Source organism: Callithrix jacchus, chromosome 14 (genome assembly GCF_049354715.1).
Source record: "Callithrix jacchus isolate 240 chromosome 14, calJac240_pri, whole genome shotgun sequence".
NCBI classification, from domain to species: domain Eukaryota; kingdom Metazoa; phylum Chordata; class Mammalia; order Primates; family Cebidae; genus Callithrix; species Callithrix jacchus.
The window spans coordinates 59949074-59965218 of record NC_133515.1 but is presented as its reverse complement, the minus strand read 5'-3'; the positions used below and the strand labels follow the sequence as shown (position 1 = coordinate 59965218).

General features: G+C 44.6%; 1 protein-coding gene across 21 annotated transcripts in view; it reads left to right on the top strand.

Annotated features, from left to right (window-relative positions):
* The window catches only part of SPTBN1 (spectrin beta, non-erythrocytic 1), a 216361-nt gene that overhangs the window by 95187 nt on the left and 105029 nt on the right, over positions 1–16145 (top strand). For 2 of the 21 annotated variants that reach the window (XM_008980706.5, XM_003734732.6), the window contains exon 1: positions 4964–5453. The exons of the other annotated variants lie outside the window; for them this stretch is intronic. In XM_008980706.5, coding sequence (XP_008978954.1) covers positions 5345–5453 — 109 coding nt within the window. In that variant the 5' untranslated portion in view covers positions 4964–5344. Of the gene's footprint in view, positions 1–4963; positions 5454–16145 lie in introns of those variants that run through there. 21 annotated transcript variants of the gene reach the window in all.

The following is a 16145-nucleotide window of genomic DNA, read 5'->3' as shown; positions in this document are numbered from 1 at the left end:
GTGATGAAGGATGGAAGAAAGATGTGGAGATGGCAGTAGACAGCAGCAGAGAATTTGGGAAAACACATCCTGTAGGAAACTGTTGTTTTCTGTCCCTCCGTGTTCCCATGCGCTCAGATTGGTTTTTCAAGTCCCAGGGTTGAATGTGTACAAATCCCATGATATTTTGTCATTTTGGACATCCTATCCCAGACATACTGAGTCTTGCTAGTGTCTGGATGTTCAGGAAATGAACATCTAAAGTTTACCCTCTCAAGCCTGCTGTAATGCAGGAAAAGTATTCATCTTTCTTTCCCCTCAAGACTACATAAAGCCTCTTAGAACAAACAGAGGCTTAATCTTACCTTGCCACATGCTAAGTTATACAGAATCTTAGTGTGCAGGTCCACCAAGTATAAGTAGAGAAACGAGACCAAACAAGACCAAATAAAACCCACTCAGAACCACAGAACCCTTCAAGCAGCATGCTCTGTGTGAACTAGCAGAGAATGTGCCTAATCCTGATTCAAACTAAATGTTGTAGAGGTTCGTGTGGAGGCCTGCTTGGGTTTTAGATTAATCTTGATACCACTTACCGAGTTCTGTGATTTTTTTTTTTTTTTGCAGTGAAGCTCAGAAACCCACAGCAAGCTGAATATACTCTGAGCACATGAGAGAAACAGCAGAATTGGGAGGATGGGGAGCATGCTGACCTGGTGGATCTGGGGTCCATGTGTTGGTTGTGCCACTTACCAGCTGGGGCCCTGGGCACGGCACTGTATTTCTGTGAGCCTCAGCTACCCTTGGCTTCAAAATGGAGGCACCTGTCACACATGGTTAGTCACTTAAGAAAATATATGTGGAAGCATTCTGTAAGCTACCAGATGTGATGGTTCTGGTATTATGGCCATTCAGTTTATGTGGAAATTGATAAGTGGGACTGCACTTAGAATTGGGACATAAGCAGGGTGAACCCAAATCACTAATACATTTAATACTAAAAATTCAGTAGGAATTTTTTATGACTATAGATTCCAAACTCTTTGGTTTATAGACAAGGATTGAGAGGCCCAGGAAACATCAGAAACATGCTCAAGATTACATAGCTCCTTGGCACTCAGAAGTTAGGGTAAGCCTGAGTCCCTGACTCTGGACTTGAGTCTTTCTACCAGACCACAGTAATTCTGATTTGTTCCACCCATACCTTTGAGCATTTTCCCACTGGCCTTTTCCTGCCTGTGCCAACTTGGGCTGAAACCTGTGCTCAGTTCCCTTCCTGGGAATCCCTTCCCCTACCCTGGTAACCCTCATTCACTAGTCTCATCTTCATAGCTTCTTCCTTGTCCTCCTTTCTCCTCATTTTCTAACTCCCTGTAACCTAACTTTTGCTTTTATTAACCCAGTTGACCTGCTGATGCAACTCCCTGGCATCTCCACTGGGTTTTCTTCTTCCCCCCAAAGCCAGGCCTTCCCCAGGGCTCCATGTTTAGCCCTTTGTCTCTTACTTCTTTTTCTACATTTAACCCCACAACTATCTCAACTCCCACCTCTGCACCCAGGACTGTATCTTCAGTTTTGAGCTCTAGTTCCACATCCGTGACTGCTCCAGACATGTCACCTAGTGGTGCTGCAGGTAACTCAGATTCCACCTGTCTAAAAGGAAGTGTGCAGTTGTCGCCTGCACCCCTCTAGCCAGTTCTAAAACCCTCAAGAGTCTTCTTTGTCCCTTTCCTTTGATCCTCCCACATACAGTTAGTTACCAAAGTCCTTTGGATTAACTGTTACATCAGCCCATTCTTTTTCATTTGATTGCTCCTTTGACCTGGACTACTGCAGTAACCACCCAATTGACCTTGCTGCCTTCATTTCCTTTCCTTTCTGCCCATTCTTACATAACATTTCCAGATTAATCACCTCTAGAGTCCAGCACAGACCCTGGACTCCCCTGGCTCAAAAATCTCCAGTGGCTCCCAGAACTGGCTTGGTTCTAACTTGCTTTTCCAGGCTTTCCTCCCAGCCTGAGGGTTCCTTGTGCTCCAGCCAAACTGCAGCACTTGCTGGTGCTGTTTTCTGGGTGTCTGTGCTTTTACTGTGCTGCTTGAGAGGCTTCTCCCCTGTTCCAGCCTGTTCATGTCTACCTGTGTTTCAAAGTCTGATCAACTCTGCCAGTCTCTCCTAGAGTTCTTCCCACCTGCCTTCCTCCAAAAGGCAGATGTGTCCTCCTTGTCCTCTGAATTCTTGAGCTGCCCTCCCCGGCCCTCACTGTATTCTTTCGGTACTTTACTATTTGTGTATTTGTCCCATTTCCTTTGGCTAGCAACTCTGCTAGTCGTTTTTGAATCCTCTAAAACAACTGGCTGTGTGCCTTGCACACATTAAATACTGTAAATACAGCCTAGAAAGAAATGAAGAATGAGTACCTCTGGCCTTCCTTTACCTCCTCCCCACTGCTGAACTGGAGGTGGTCAAGTGGGCCATCAGGGATCTGTCCTATTCTTTTTTCCCTGGCCCCATCACACCAAATAGATTCCCATTTCTTCCATCTTATCCCTGTGGGATTATTACACCCTTTCCCAGTGTCAAAACCTTTCTAATACTTGCGTGTGTTGACTCTGCTTGATTCGTTCCTGAATGTGGTTACGCTCATCCCAGCTCTACTGCAGTCATATTATATGCAACATGGTTAATTAAAAAGTATTTCATGTACTACCCCATACTAGGGGAGCTGAAAGGGACATTCTCAATGGTGACTCCCTTTCTTCATTAAGTGGCCCAAAGATGAAAAATCAAACATGTAAGTTGGCAAAGCACTTTGTAATCTAATTTTCTGTGCCATAGCTAGACAACTTAAAGACTTATCACTTCACCAGTAGTGTACTTAGTAGTGGAGAAGGGTTTGTTAAAAAGATCTTCATTGAGATAGTTCCCAATTCAACTTCTCTTTTGTAGTCTTGATGTGGTGTGTGTTTGGGGGTGGGAGGGATGGGGGATAGGGGATGCAAAGAGTGGGTGGTGCATTTTGAAGAATATACTAATTTTGAAAGTGTGACAATTTTTAGAACATTTCCGGGCCGGGCGTGGTGGCTCATGCCTGTAATCCCAGCACTTTGGGAGGCCAAGGCGGGTGGATCACCAGGTCAAGAGATCGAGACCATCCTGGTCAACATGGTGAAACCCCGTCTCTACTAAAAATACAAAAATTAGCTGGGCATGGTGGTGCATGCCTGTAGTCCCAGCTACTCGGGAGGCTGAGGCAGGAGAATTGCTTGAACCCACAAGGCGGAGGTTGTGGTGAGCCGAGATCGTACCATTGCACTCCAGCCTGGGTAACAACAGCGCAACTCTGTCTCAAAAAAAAAAAACGAACATTTCCACATCATCTCCTCAGTGACCCTGTAGAGGTGGGCATTAATTATTACTCAGTCTGACAGCCGACGTTTAGAAAGAATCCAGAGTTTCTTCTAAGGTCATAGGGTAATTAAGAGGCTTGGCCAGGACTAGAAACTCAGGTCTTGGGAATCCTAGTCAAGTGCTTTTTCCAAGACCAAATGTTTTATAATCGTCCTGCCTTGCCTCCCATAAGCAGTGTGAATTGACAGCACTAGGGGCCTTAAAAAAAAGTTCTACATTTTAGGTGATGAGAAATGTTGTCTTCTTCTCCTGGTTGGGCCGGGCTTTCCAGAGCCAAAGGATGACACTGTGGAGGTATTAAAAACCTAGTTATGCGGCTGGAAGAAGTGGGCAGTTGTTCAGTGTTGAGCAGTTAGCTAGACTCTGGGTTTGTTTTAACTCTAAGCCTAGCCAGGATGCACTTACCTCAGTTGCAAGTGCCCAGAGGACTGAATTTGGGGTGGGGATTCACCTGTGTACTCCAGATTGGAATCCCCTAGGAATGAAATTACCTTCTTCAGTGAGTATGGCTGCAGGGCTCCAAACTGAAAATGCCAAAAGTGTAATTAGTTGTCTGCTTGTTTCAGTTAGTGAGGAAAAAGGGGGGATGGGGGTGGGGAGAGTGGGGGAGAACTGGAGTCAATTATTTCCCAAGAATACATTTTGATCATTCTCTTTTCTATGTAGATTTTTTTATTTTTGGTTGAGATCGGTGGGAGAAGCAGCTGGGAAGCAGAGATTTAAAATTTTGAAGAACCACAAGTTTAAAGGCCTTGTTTTACAAGTCAGAGTAGGAATTGAGGTGGTTTCTGTTCGCTCATCTTCCCACCGAATGATAAACAACTCCAGGTCAGGGATCTCGGCGCTGTTTACCTGTGTACCTTTTTCCCACAATGCCTTGCAAATCGGTGCTCCCTTAAATCTTTCTTGCGTGGAATTCCTGTCTTAGGCCCGAGTTATTCCAGGAAACCACCACCTTAATATCCCCTGATGGCAGCGTAAGTCGGCCGAGATTCCTCACTGAGCCCAAACTGACACCTCCCCTGGCTGTGGTCATGCCCGGCGCCCCGAGAGTGACTTTGTCTGACTTCTTCCCGGTGGCGCGCCGGGCCGCCGCCGCCGCGTGGTTGGCGCCAGCGCATTGGGGCCGCCGTGCGCGCCCAGGTGCGGGCCGCGTTAACTCCGCAGACGCGAGAGAGTAAATGAGCTGCGCGGGCCCAGGACTCTCCGGGCTCCTCACTCTCTCGGTCGTCCGGCGGGCGCGTTCGCCTTTTCATGTGATAGTAATCGGAGACTTTTCCGTTACATCAGGCTCAACAAAAGATTGTAATTCCAGCAGCTCTCTTTGGGAAGGCACCACCGCGGCTCGGGCCGGCGGCGAGTCCAGGGCCGGGCCCGGGGTCGGCGGCCGCTGGCCGGTGAGGGCGGCCGCGGGCCGTGGGGGGCCGCGGGGCGGGCCAGGCTCCCCCGCGCCCCTCCTCGTGGTACAGCCTGCGTTTCCTCTACAATGCTGTTATGCTAATCAGGTGACATCACCGCCCAGCACTCGGCGAGTGGCTCCTGATAAAATTACAAACCAGCGGCCGCCGCGGGCAGCCGGGAGGAGGTGTGCGTGGTGCGCCCGCGAGCTCCTGTGCTCGGCAACCGTGGAATGCTTAGGATTGGTCATAATTAAAAATTCTTCACTAGAACCTGCGCCTCCTCTATGCTTCTCTCCCTCCTTTCCTCAGTAGTTTATTTCGGGCTTCCAGGCGAGGGCCGCTGAAGGAGAGAAAGCTACAAGGAATTAGATACCTGTGTGGTAAATCCTTGCCGGGCTAAGGTGGACTCTCCTGCAGCCGACTACCTATCAGATCACCCGGCTGGACCTGCCGCCCGGGATGGGGCTCGCCTGAGGAGCCGAGCGCTGCGGAGGCTGCTGCGTGTTGGATGGGAGTAGGAGAGGGCCGTCTGCGGGGGTGTTACGCCGGGCATAATGGAATTGCAGAGGACGTCTAGCATCTCCGGGCCTCTGTCGCCGGCGTACACTGGGCAGGTGCCTTACAACTACAACCAGCTGGAAGGCAGATTCAAGCAGCTCCAAGGTAAGCCCCCTCCCAAAGGCCGGGCCTGCGCTGGGGCCGTGCCAACGGGGGTTCTTGGAGGCTTTATTTGTGCCATATGGTACATGACCCTCATGAAGACGGGCGGCCGCACAGCTCGGCCCCAAAGCCTGTGGTTGGCTGCGGGCACCCCATTCATGACTTAGAGGAGGCAGTTGCTCATACTCCACTCCAGTAAAGCCACCATTTGGAGTCCCTCTCTCTCCAGCACCCTTTTGACTCTCTAGGTTGTCAGATACTCGCTGCACACACAGTTTCTTTCCTTTTAGCTAACTTTACATCATAGTAGATCAGTACTCGTAGACTTATTAGTATGCAGGTATTTGATTCCGGGTTGCCTGTGGCTCCCAGCCCCCGGCCTGTTAGCTCTGGGAAGCTTTAAAGGTGTAAAGTGCATTGCTCAGACCCAGTCCGGTAGAACAATAGCAAAGGGGAGGAGGGAGTGGTCTTTTTGTTCCTAAGCCTTCGGTAAATTACAGTTTTTTATTCCGAAGCTTAATTTTAATTTTTCTGATGTATTGTGTTGGGGAAGAGCCTTCCCATCTATTTAGTGGGATGTGTAATTTCTAATGAAAGCCAGTTATTGTCGTTTCAACGCTTTGAGTTGGATTAGTTGGATCAATTACAGGTTTCTTGGAGTCTATTTAAGGCTCAAATAATGGAACGAGTCCAGTATTTTGCTGAGCATGTTTTTAGGGAGAGCAGGAGCCTGTGTGTGTGTACACCAGTGTGCTGTGTATTTTACCTGTGGCCCCCGCAGCCCTCAGCTGACCCTGCCCAGACGGCAGACCCTGGCCAGCAGCGTCTCAGAGCTTATATGTGAGAAAAAGGTTCATATCTGAAAACAGAACTCCTTCCGTTGGGAAGCCCCTGGAATCAGTAGTAGGCTGGGAATGGCTCTAGTACTGTAAAAAAGTAGTATTCGAGGAGTGTGTGTTTCTTATTTTAACTCTTCTCAGTGCTGCAAATGTGGTTCCTGTGAGGAGGAGGAAGGAAGGAAGCAGCTCAGTCCTCGAATGTTTTCATTGGGAAGAGCGGGGAGGATATATTTCATTCATTGGTTTATTTGTCTTGTGAAATAGTTGACAGTAATGACACTTTTCTGGAAAACAAGAGACAGAACAGGACGTGATTTTAAACATTTGCTGGGCTGTGCCGCATTCCTCTGGTAGTTAGCTCAGAGGAAGCTTCCTTCGCTCTGGGGAACGATTGTGTCTCTTTGGTTCATTTCTCTTGAGCTCTTCGGCAGTCAAATTTGCTTTTTTGAAAACTTAAGCTGGGGGCGCTTGAAAGTAGTAATAGAGGAGTTGGGGTGGCGGGGCGTTCAGATCTAGGTTTGTGTTAGGAGCCCCACGGTTTTCGGGTCTGAGAATCCACTGCCTGCCCTTCTTCCCCCGGCCGGACTCCCGCTTCATTGTGTCATCCCGCCTAGGGGAAAGCACCCACCGGGATCATCAGCAGCAAACCCAGCACCACTCCCCCGCCAGCCCACGCCTGGTAGTCTCAGAAAAATCCAAAATTAGGAGAAAATAGAAGAAGGTGTGGAAAGGAGTGCACCCCTAGGCCCACCCATAACAAAAGGCTGTTATTCTGAAAGGGCTGAGGAAGGTTGTAAAACTGCTCTCTGAGAAGGGTGGAGCCTACACACAGGAAATGTCTTAATTGTCCTCTCTGGACGATGTAAACTTTAAATTAAAAAAAAAAAAACACCATGTGCCCATGATATTTTACCTCATACGCTGTTTCTCAGAGAAATCCCTTCAAAAGGGGTAAACTTTGTGTTTTGTGTTCTGGCTTAAAAAATTTTTTTTTGTGGTGTGACCCTTGTCTCCTAATTTAGCTCCAGTGACTTTCTTATTTTTAAATACTGTGGTTTAGGAGTTGCACAAGTTTAGCGTTGGTATTTCTGTAACAGAAAACCACCCATGTTGAGGAACTGAGGGTGAATTAACTTTCAAGTATGGTAGACCTTAGGAGAATTACACACATTTGTCAATCCTAGGAGAATTTTGATTAAAAACACACACACAAACCTTTTTTTAATCCCTACCCCTGGTTTGGTATTTTGTTTGGTATTTGTAGTTCTAATTATCACATATTTTTGATAACATACAATTTCTATCAGCTAATTTAATTTTCTACATGCCTGCAAGTCTGCCTTTTTTACTCTACTGGGTATATAATACATATATAATATATAGTACATAATCTCTGATTATTGGCAAAATTCTCCTCCGAAAGTGTATTGAGGTTGTTTTTTTTCTTTTTCTTTTTTTTTTTTTTTTTTGGACGGAGTTTTGCTTTTTCACCAGGCTGGAGTGCAATGTTTTAAGAGACAGGGTCTGTCTCTGTTGCCCAGGCTAGAGTGCAGTGGTGATAACTCCTGGGCTCAAGCCATCCTCCCTAGTAGCTGGGACTACACCATGTTTGGCTAATTAAATTTTTTGTAGAGACAGTCTCACCATGTATCTCAGGCTGGTGTTGAACTCCTGGCCTCAAATAAGTCTTCCTCCTTCACTTCCCAAAGTGTTGTGATTATAGGTGTGAGATACCTTGCCAGGCCTGTATTAGATTTTTAATGCCTCATATATGAATTTATTTATGTAGTGTCTGTACATGATAGTGCTACGATTATTATGGAGTTGTTTCTGCATTTTTGCTGGTTTCAAGTTATTTTCCACACTGGGTCCCAACAATTTCAGGAGGTGTATCATAGAATGAGATTTGGTGTTCTGGCTAAGGAAAATATGATATTAAAATGAGTCTGGTCTATTTAGATAAAATAGTGTGTAGAGATTTATGGGACAGTAAGTATGATAAAAAACACACTTCATTGACTTAAGGCACTGAGATATAAGAGCAGTGAGTGGCTTTATCACATGAAGGCTTCTGGCTAAGAAGACAAGCCCTTCTACCTCTGATGGCTTCAGCATATACCAACACCCAGCACACACACACACAAACACCCCTTCCTCTTTCCCTTTTTCAGATTTTCACCTGCAAAATTAAGTTATCACTTTTTGGCTGGGCGCGGTGGCTCACGCCTATAATCCCAGCACTTTGGGAGGCCGAGGCTGGTGGATCATGAGGTCAAGAGATCGGGACCATCCTGGTCAACAAGGTGAAATCCTGTCTCTACTAAAAATACAAAAATTAGCTGGGCATGGTGGTGCGCGCCTGTAGTCCCAGCTACTCGGGAGGCTGAGGCAGGAGGCGGAGGTAGCGGTGAGCCGAGATCGTGCCATTGCACTCCAGTCTGGGTAACAACAGCAAAACTCCATCTCAAAAAAAAAAAAAGTTATCACTTTTCTAAGAATCAGTTCATGTATCGTATAAAGTTATATTTGGTCTTTTTTCTCTATTAAATAAAAGAGGAATGTTAAAATACAACAAAATGCCATCTCCCATATTTAGAAAACTGTGTAGTAGTAGAGGTACAGGTTCATGATAACCATCTTCCCACTTCACATCATGTAGCTTAACTCCTCATGAAAGAACACTCACCATGCCACTTTCCCCCTCAGAAACAGTTGCTTGTGCCCATTGTATAAATTAAATTCCAGACTCTAGTTTGGCCTTCAAAGATTCTCCCTAAAATGGCCTTACTCTACTTCTTACTCTAACATATTCCATTCAAACCTGGTAGGCAGGCCTACCGCTCTTTATAAAACCCATCCCTATGTTCCATGCTTATTTTCTATGTTTTGTCTCAAGTGCCCAACTCTTCCATTTCATCTATAGAAATGCTTGCCGGCTGGGCGTGGTGGCTCACGCCTGTAATCCAAGCACTTTGGAGGCCAAGGTGGGTGGATCACCTGAGGTCGGGAGTTCAACACTAGCCTGACCAACATGGTGAAACCGTCTTAAAAAAAAAAAAATTAAAAAAAGCTTGCCTTTTTATTTATTTATTTATTTTTAGACGGATCACTCTGTCACCCAGGCTGGAGTGCAGTGGCACGATCTCTGCTCATGGCAGCCTCCACCTCCTGAATTCAAATGATTCTCCTGCCTCAGCCTTCTGAGTAGCTGGAACTTCAGGCATGCACCACCATGCCCAGCAAATTTTATATTTTGGTATGTTTCACCATGTTGGTCAGACTGGTCCCGAACTCCTGACCTCAGGATCTGCCTGTCTTGGCCTCCCAAAGTGCTGGGATTACAGGCATGAGCCACAGCGCCTGGCCAGCCACCACTCCTGAACTTTTTTAATTTTAATTTTAATTAATTAATTTTTTTGAGACAAGGTCAGGCTGCAGTGCACTGGTATGATCCTAGCTCACTGTAACGTCTGCCTTCCAGGCTCAAGCGATCCTTCCACCTCAGTCTTCCTAGTAGCTGGGACTATAGGCATGTGCCATGAAGCCCTGCTATTTTTCTTTTCTTTTTTTTTTTGTATTTTTTTGTAGAGACAGGGTTTCACCATGTTGCCCCAACTGATCTTGAACTCATGAGCTCAAGTGATTGGCCTGCCTCGGCCTCCCAAAATGTTGGGATCACAGGTGTAAGCTACTGCACCCAACCTAGAAATGCTTACTATTTTCTAAGACTGTGTCTGTGTTCCAATTATTCCATAGCTTCTTCTTCCTTGTCAGAGTTGGTGGGAAAAAAGATTTTGTTGAGTGCATACCATGTACCAGTGAGGGCTTTCTACATGGTAGGTTGTTTGGTCTTTGTAACATACCTGTGAAGTTTTAGAGGTGAAGAGATAGAGGCAAATAACTTGTCCAAGGTCACAGGCATTGTTGAGTTTAGGCTGAACATTGTTATTTTGTAACTTTCTCCTTTCAGACTTCTAGATGTTCATATTCACATACTTATTTTCTTTTAAAAGAAGGGGTGACAATGTGAAATGCTTACCCTAACCTGGTTCCCTCTCCTGCCTACCTGCCCCTTGGAGGACTGATTCTATTGGCTCTAGCTGTGAGGTTGTAATGAAGACAGGATCTAGTTAAAAAGCATCAGAATGAACTTTTTCTATCTGCTTTGCAGTCACATCCTGACATTCAGCATCTGATCTTTCTGGAGAAGGTGCATTCTCTAGCTATTCTGGCTCAATGCATTTACACCTGGAAGAGTTATGAAGTGCTCTGTCTTCCTTGGGACATAAAGAATTTCAGGCATGAAATGCATTACACCCAAGTTTATTACATATTGAGAGTTGCCTTGTTGAACTACTTAATTTTTTATATTTCTTAACTCTTAGGAAAAGAGAAGAGCTGATTTTATACATCTGAATCATGAGGAAAATTTATTCTTAAGTTTTTAGTAAATATCTAGTTTGTAGTGATACCTAAATATTTGTCTAGCTTACTGTTTTTTTTTTTTTTGAGACGGAGTTTCGCTCTTGTTACCCAGGCTGGAGTGCAATGTCACGATCTCGACTCACCGCAACCTCTGCCTTCTGGGTTCAAGCAATTCTACTGCCTCAGCCTCCCGAGTAGCTGGGACTGCAGGCACGCACTACCATGCCCAGCTAATTTTTATATTTTTAGTGGAGATGGGTTTCACGTTGTTGACCAGGATGGTCTCGATCTCTTGACCTCGTGATCCACCCGCCTCGGCCTCCCAAAGTGCTGGGATTATAGGCGGGAGCCACCGTGCCCGGCCAATTTTTTTTTTTTTTTTTAAAGATGTGGTTTCACCATGTTGGTCAGGCTGGTCTTGAACTCCTGACCTCAGGTGATCCGCCCACCTTGGCCTCCAAAATTCTTGGATTACAGGTGTGAGTCACCATGCCCAGCCTTGTTTTTTTTTTAAGACAGGGTTTCACCATGTTGGTCAGGCTGGTCTTGACCTCAGGTGATCCACCCACCTTGGCCTCCAAAGTGCTTGGGTTACAGGCGTGAGCCACCACGCCTGGCCCGTCTAGCTTACTATCTTAAACCAAGATGAAGATTTCTGGGTTTACAACCATTTGTCATGAAGAAAATTTGCTCTTAAGTTCTTTTTTCTTTTTTTTTTTTTTTTGAGACGGAGTCTCACTCTTGTTGCCCAGGCTGGAGTGCAATGGCATGATCTTGGCTCACCGCAACCTCTGCCTCCTGGGTTCAAGCAATTCTCCTGCCTCAGCCTCCTGAGTAGCTGGGATTACAGGCATGTAGCACCATGCCCCGCTAATTTTATATTTTTAGTAGAGACAGGGTTTCTCCATGTTGGTCAGGCTGTTCTTGAACTCCCGACCTCAGGTGATCCACTGCCTCGCCCTCACAAAGTGCTGGGATTACAAGCATGAGCCACTGTGCTCAGCCCTGATCTTAAGTTCTTAAATTCAAAGTAGTATTCTTCAAGTATTTCCTATTGTGACATTGAAAAGAATTAATGACGTATGGTTATTTGTGGGGAGGGAGATAAGAGGAGACAGGATTTATATAAGAACATTTTGGGGTCGGAAGAAAGCATAAAATATGGGCTTTTTGGTCTGGATAACCACCAATACTGTAGTTTTTATACATCCAGACAATTTGGTTGGATGTCATTTCTCAAAATAAATAAAAACTCCTTGTACCAGTTTACTGGACTTTCCACTCAAAATTGAAGTTTCTAACAGATTTTTGAATTAGAATCCCTTTTGGATGGTGTAGTAATAATAATTGTTATGAGTATAGCACTTAACTTTGATATAGATCATCTTGCTTAATTAATTAAATGAGATTATTCACAGCACCCAGTATGGGATCTGGTACTTAGTAAATTCCAAATAAATGTGTTTCCTTATGTGATAATAATCCTATGAGGGTAGATGTTCTCTTACTTTTTATAGATAAAGAAATAGGTCATTGGATTTTTATCCATCTGTATGAGGCTAGCTTTCCAGAATTCAGGTTTTCTCACTCCATATTTGATGCTCTTCCCATAGTACCACAAAGTGTGGGTTAGGTGTGGATTGTAGCACCCAGATAATATGAATATATACTGCGGGCATGGAAGATTAATGTGTTAAGGGAGCTGCTCAGATTTCTGGATATGGGCTGCTCTCAGTTTTTGATGAGTTAACGAATATTGACAGTCAGGGGAATACTAATTTTTTCTTAAATCTAACACTTTAGTAGGAAGACCATTAAAAGGATTCTTGGAGGCTAGTTATATAGAAAAAGAGGATGATAGAAACTCTTTTTGAGGAAAAGGTAGCACTTTACTTAGAAGAATGAGCCTAAGATCTTCCTGGCTGCTGAGAAAGCTTTCTAGATGATGGTTCCATGTCATTGCCTCTTCTCACTCCTCATTCCTGGAAAAGGGTGCACAGCCTCACTGCTGCTTCCTCTGCTTTAGTCTCTTTTCATGGCTTCCTAAAGTGTCCTGTGGAGTCTCCATATTGCTGGGCCCTGAGAAGATGCTCTGCCATCCAAAAATGTCTGGGATTCTTCTTTACTGGGATTTGACTCCAGCCAGCCATCCCAGCTCCAGCTCCTGTCACACCTCTACCCCACAGAAGTGATTCTTTAAACCTGCCCTGCGTTTTTGCACCCATGACACCCTTCCCTCTTTGTTTCTTCCACTGGGAGTCATTTCATGTGTCAGGATCATTCCTTTGAGGTTCAGTTCAGATGCCACTTATTCTAGGCATTCCTGGAGGGAGGAGAGGTCAGAATTTCTGCTTAGATTCCCATCTTCTAAGATTGGAAGTTTGGCCAGGCACAGTGGCTCATGCCCATAATCTCAGCATTTTGGGAGGCTAAGGCAGGTGGATTACCTGAGGTCAGGAGTTTGAGACCAGCCAACATGGTGAAACCGTGTCTCTACTAAAAATACAAAAATTAGCCAGGCGTGGTGGCAGGTACCTGTAATCACAGCTGCTCGGGAGGCTGAGGCAGGAGAATCACTTGAACCTGGGAGACAGGTTGCAGTGAGCCAAGATCATGCACCATTGCACTCCAGCCTGGGGAGCAAGAGCAAGACTTCGTCTAAAAAAAAAAAATTGGAAGTTTCAGCGCTTGATCATTCATGTGTGATTTGCCAGTACGGCCTTTTGTTACAGTTCCAGTCTTTGCCTTTTTGTTTTCCCCTGTATTTCATGAAGTCTGGGAACCTAAAGACCAATGTCTGAATAGTCTGTCTTACACATAGAAGCCACTAAACATTTGCTCTAAAGAGCAAAATAAATGAAGTCATTGTTACAGACTCCCTTATTGCTGTGGTTCCTAAATTGAGGTTCTCAAAATGAGGTCCCCAGGTCAGCATCAGCATGACCTGGGAATTTGCTGGAAATGTAAATTCTCAGGCCTCCGCTTCTCACCTACTGAATAAGAAATTCTCGTGTGGGGCCTAGCAGTGTCTCTAAGCTACTCTGCCACGTGGTTCTGGACACTGAAATGTGAGAAATATTCTCTTACTGGATCATTTGTACAATCTTTGCAAAATTTTTTTGGCAGGGATAGAGGAGCAGACTCCTTAATTTCTCCCAAGTAGGAGCAGGTATTATACCTGATTTCTTTTATCTATCTATCTATCTATCTATCTATCTATCTATCTATCTATCTATCTAGACCGTCTCACTCTGTTGCCCAGGCTAGAGTGCAGTGACAGGATCTCGGCTCCCTGCAACCTCTGCCTCCTAGGCTCAAGCAATTTGAACACTTGACCTCAGGTGACCTATGTGCCCCAGACTCCCAAAGTGCTGGGATTACAGGCTATACCTGATTTTTTACAGAAGAATGAAGAGTTGGGGAAAATAGGTTTTTGAACAAAATTGTGTAACAACAGGAAAAACACTAGCTAGTCAGGAATGGACTCTGTCCTGCTTAAATTAGAAAAGCTGTTGAACATCCATCTGAGTCACCTTATCTGCCTCAGATGACCCTCAGGTGGGATCAGTTATCTGCCTAAGTTCTCCCATGGAGTTGACTCAAGGGCCACTGTAGAAAGACATACAAGTTTAGAAAAAATAGAGATAAAGATAATAGTGCGTAGGCTCTAAAAATAGTTCAATAAGGCATAAAGTTTAGTTTCACTTATATTCTTAATAAATAATCTATTGAATTTAACCTTAGAAAACAAAAATCCCAGCAACTTGGCCTCTGTAAGGGGGGCAGGTGAATATCTAGGTTGCTTTCCTTACTTGAATAACCACCAGGTCTACTTCACAAGATTGTGTTGTCCAGCAAATGATATGATCTTTATGTAGTTTCCTTGGAAACATCCACATACTATTAAAATGTGAAGGATGTTTATTGTTTCCATGACTAGATTTCCTTTTAAAGAAAACTTATAAACAAATTCTGACAATTTCAATATTGTTGATTACTAGTAAATATAGTACAGCAATTCAAATATAGATTTCAGGGTTTGTTTTTTCTTTTAACCTCTGGAAAATAATGTGGACAGTGACAGAGCGTTAAGTTTTTAGTTAGTGATAGCCTCACCTCTTGTGCATGTCATGAAAACAGACCAGGTGGAGTTTAGCCATTTGTAGATCCTAGTGCCATTTCTCTCTTAACAAGTTTCTGTCAACTCCGAGGCCCAGCTATGAAAAACAAATGAAGGGGGTAAATAAAGGATAAGGGAATTATGAGCAATTTTCTCTTTTTTTGTTTTTTTTTTTTGAGGCAGAGTTTTACTCTGTTACCCAGGCTGGAGTGCAGTGGCATGATATTGGCTCACTGCAACGTCTGCTTCCCAGGTCAAGTGATTCTCCTGCCACAGCCTCCCAAGTAGCTAGGATTACAGGCGCCTGCCACCATGCCTCACTAATTTTTATGTTTTTAGTAGAGATGGGGTTTCGCCATGCCGCCCAGGATTGTCTCGAACTCCTGAACTCCTGATCTCAGGTGATCTGCCCACCTTGGCCTCCCAAAGTGCTGGGATTACAGGGTTGAGCCACCCCTTGGCCCCCATAAGCATTTTTGCTAAATTTTTAATATTATTTGCTGAATTGACTAAATTAAAAGTTTGACAGGCCAGGTGCCACTGCACTCCAGCCTGGGTGACAGACTCCATGTCAAAAAAAAAAAAAATTTGACAGTTGTTAAATCATTTTGTTGGTGCAGAGAACCTGCCACTTAAAAGTTCAGTTGTTGGCACTAACTTAGACTACTTTAAAAGCAAGAAGGATTCCAAGAAATAAAATACTAAAATAAAAAATTTTTAAATATAGTGCTTGCTCTTTTGTGTGTTCTACTTGTATTAACAAATACTTACTGATTACCTGCTTTTCTGTGAGCAGCTCTTATCTGGTTAGAAAGCGTGTGGGTGTGTTTCATCTGTGCTGGAAATGCTGGCTAACCCACATGATTAGTAGAAGCAAGTGGAGAAATAAACTTGATCCAGGTAAGAGGTGAGGAACTGGGGTAGGGGAGTTTAGGCAGGTTTAGGGTTACTGGAACTTAAAGTGCAGAGTGAGGATGGGGTGGTAGGAAGAGTTCTAGAAGGATAATAAAGGATGCAAGGCCCTGTTAGGTTAAGGAGTTTGGAAGTAAGGCAGTGGAAAGCTACTGGAGGATTTTATTTATTTTTATTTATTAGTAGTTTTTGGAGACAGGGCCTCTGTCACCCAGGCTGGAGTGCAGTGGCACAATCTTGGCTCACTGCAACCTCCACCTTTTGGGCTCAAGCCATCCTCCCATATCAGCCTCCCAAGTAGCCGAGACTACAGGCATGTACCACATGCCCAGCTATACTGGAGAATTTTAAATAGATGAGTGACTTGTTCTGGATTTTCAATTTTATTTTATTATTTTC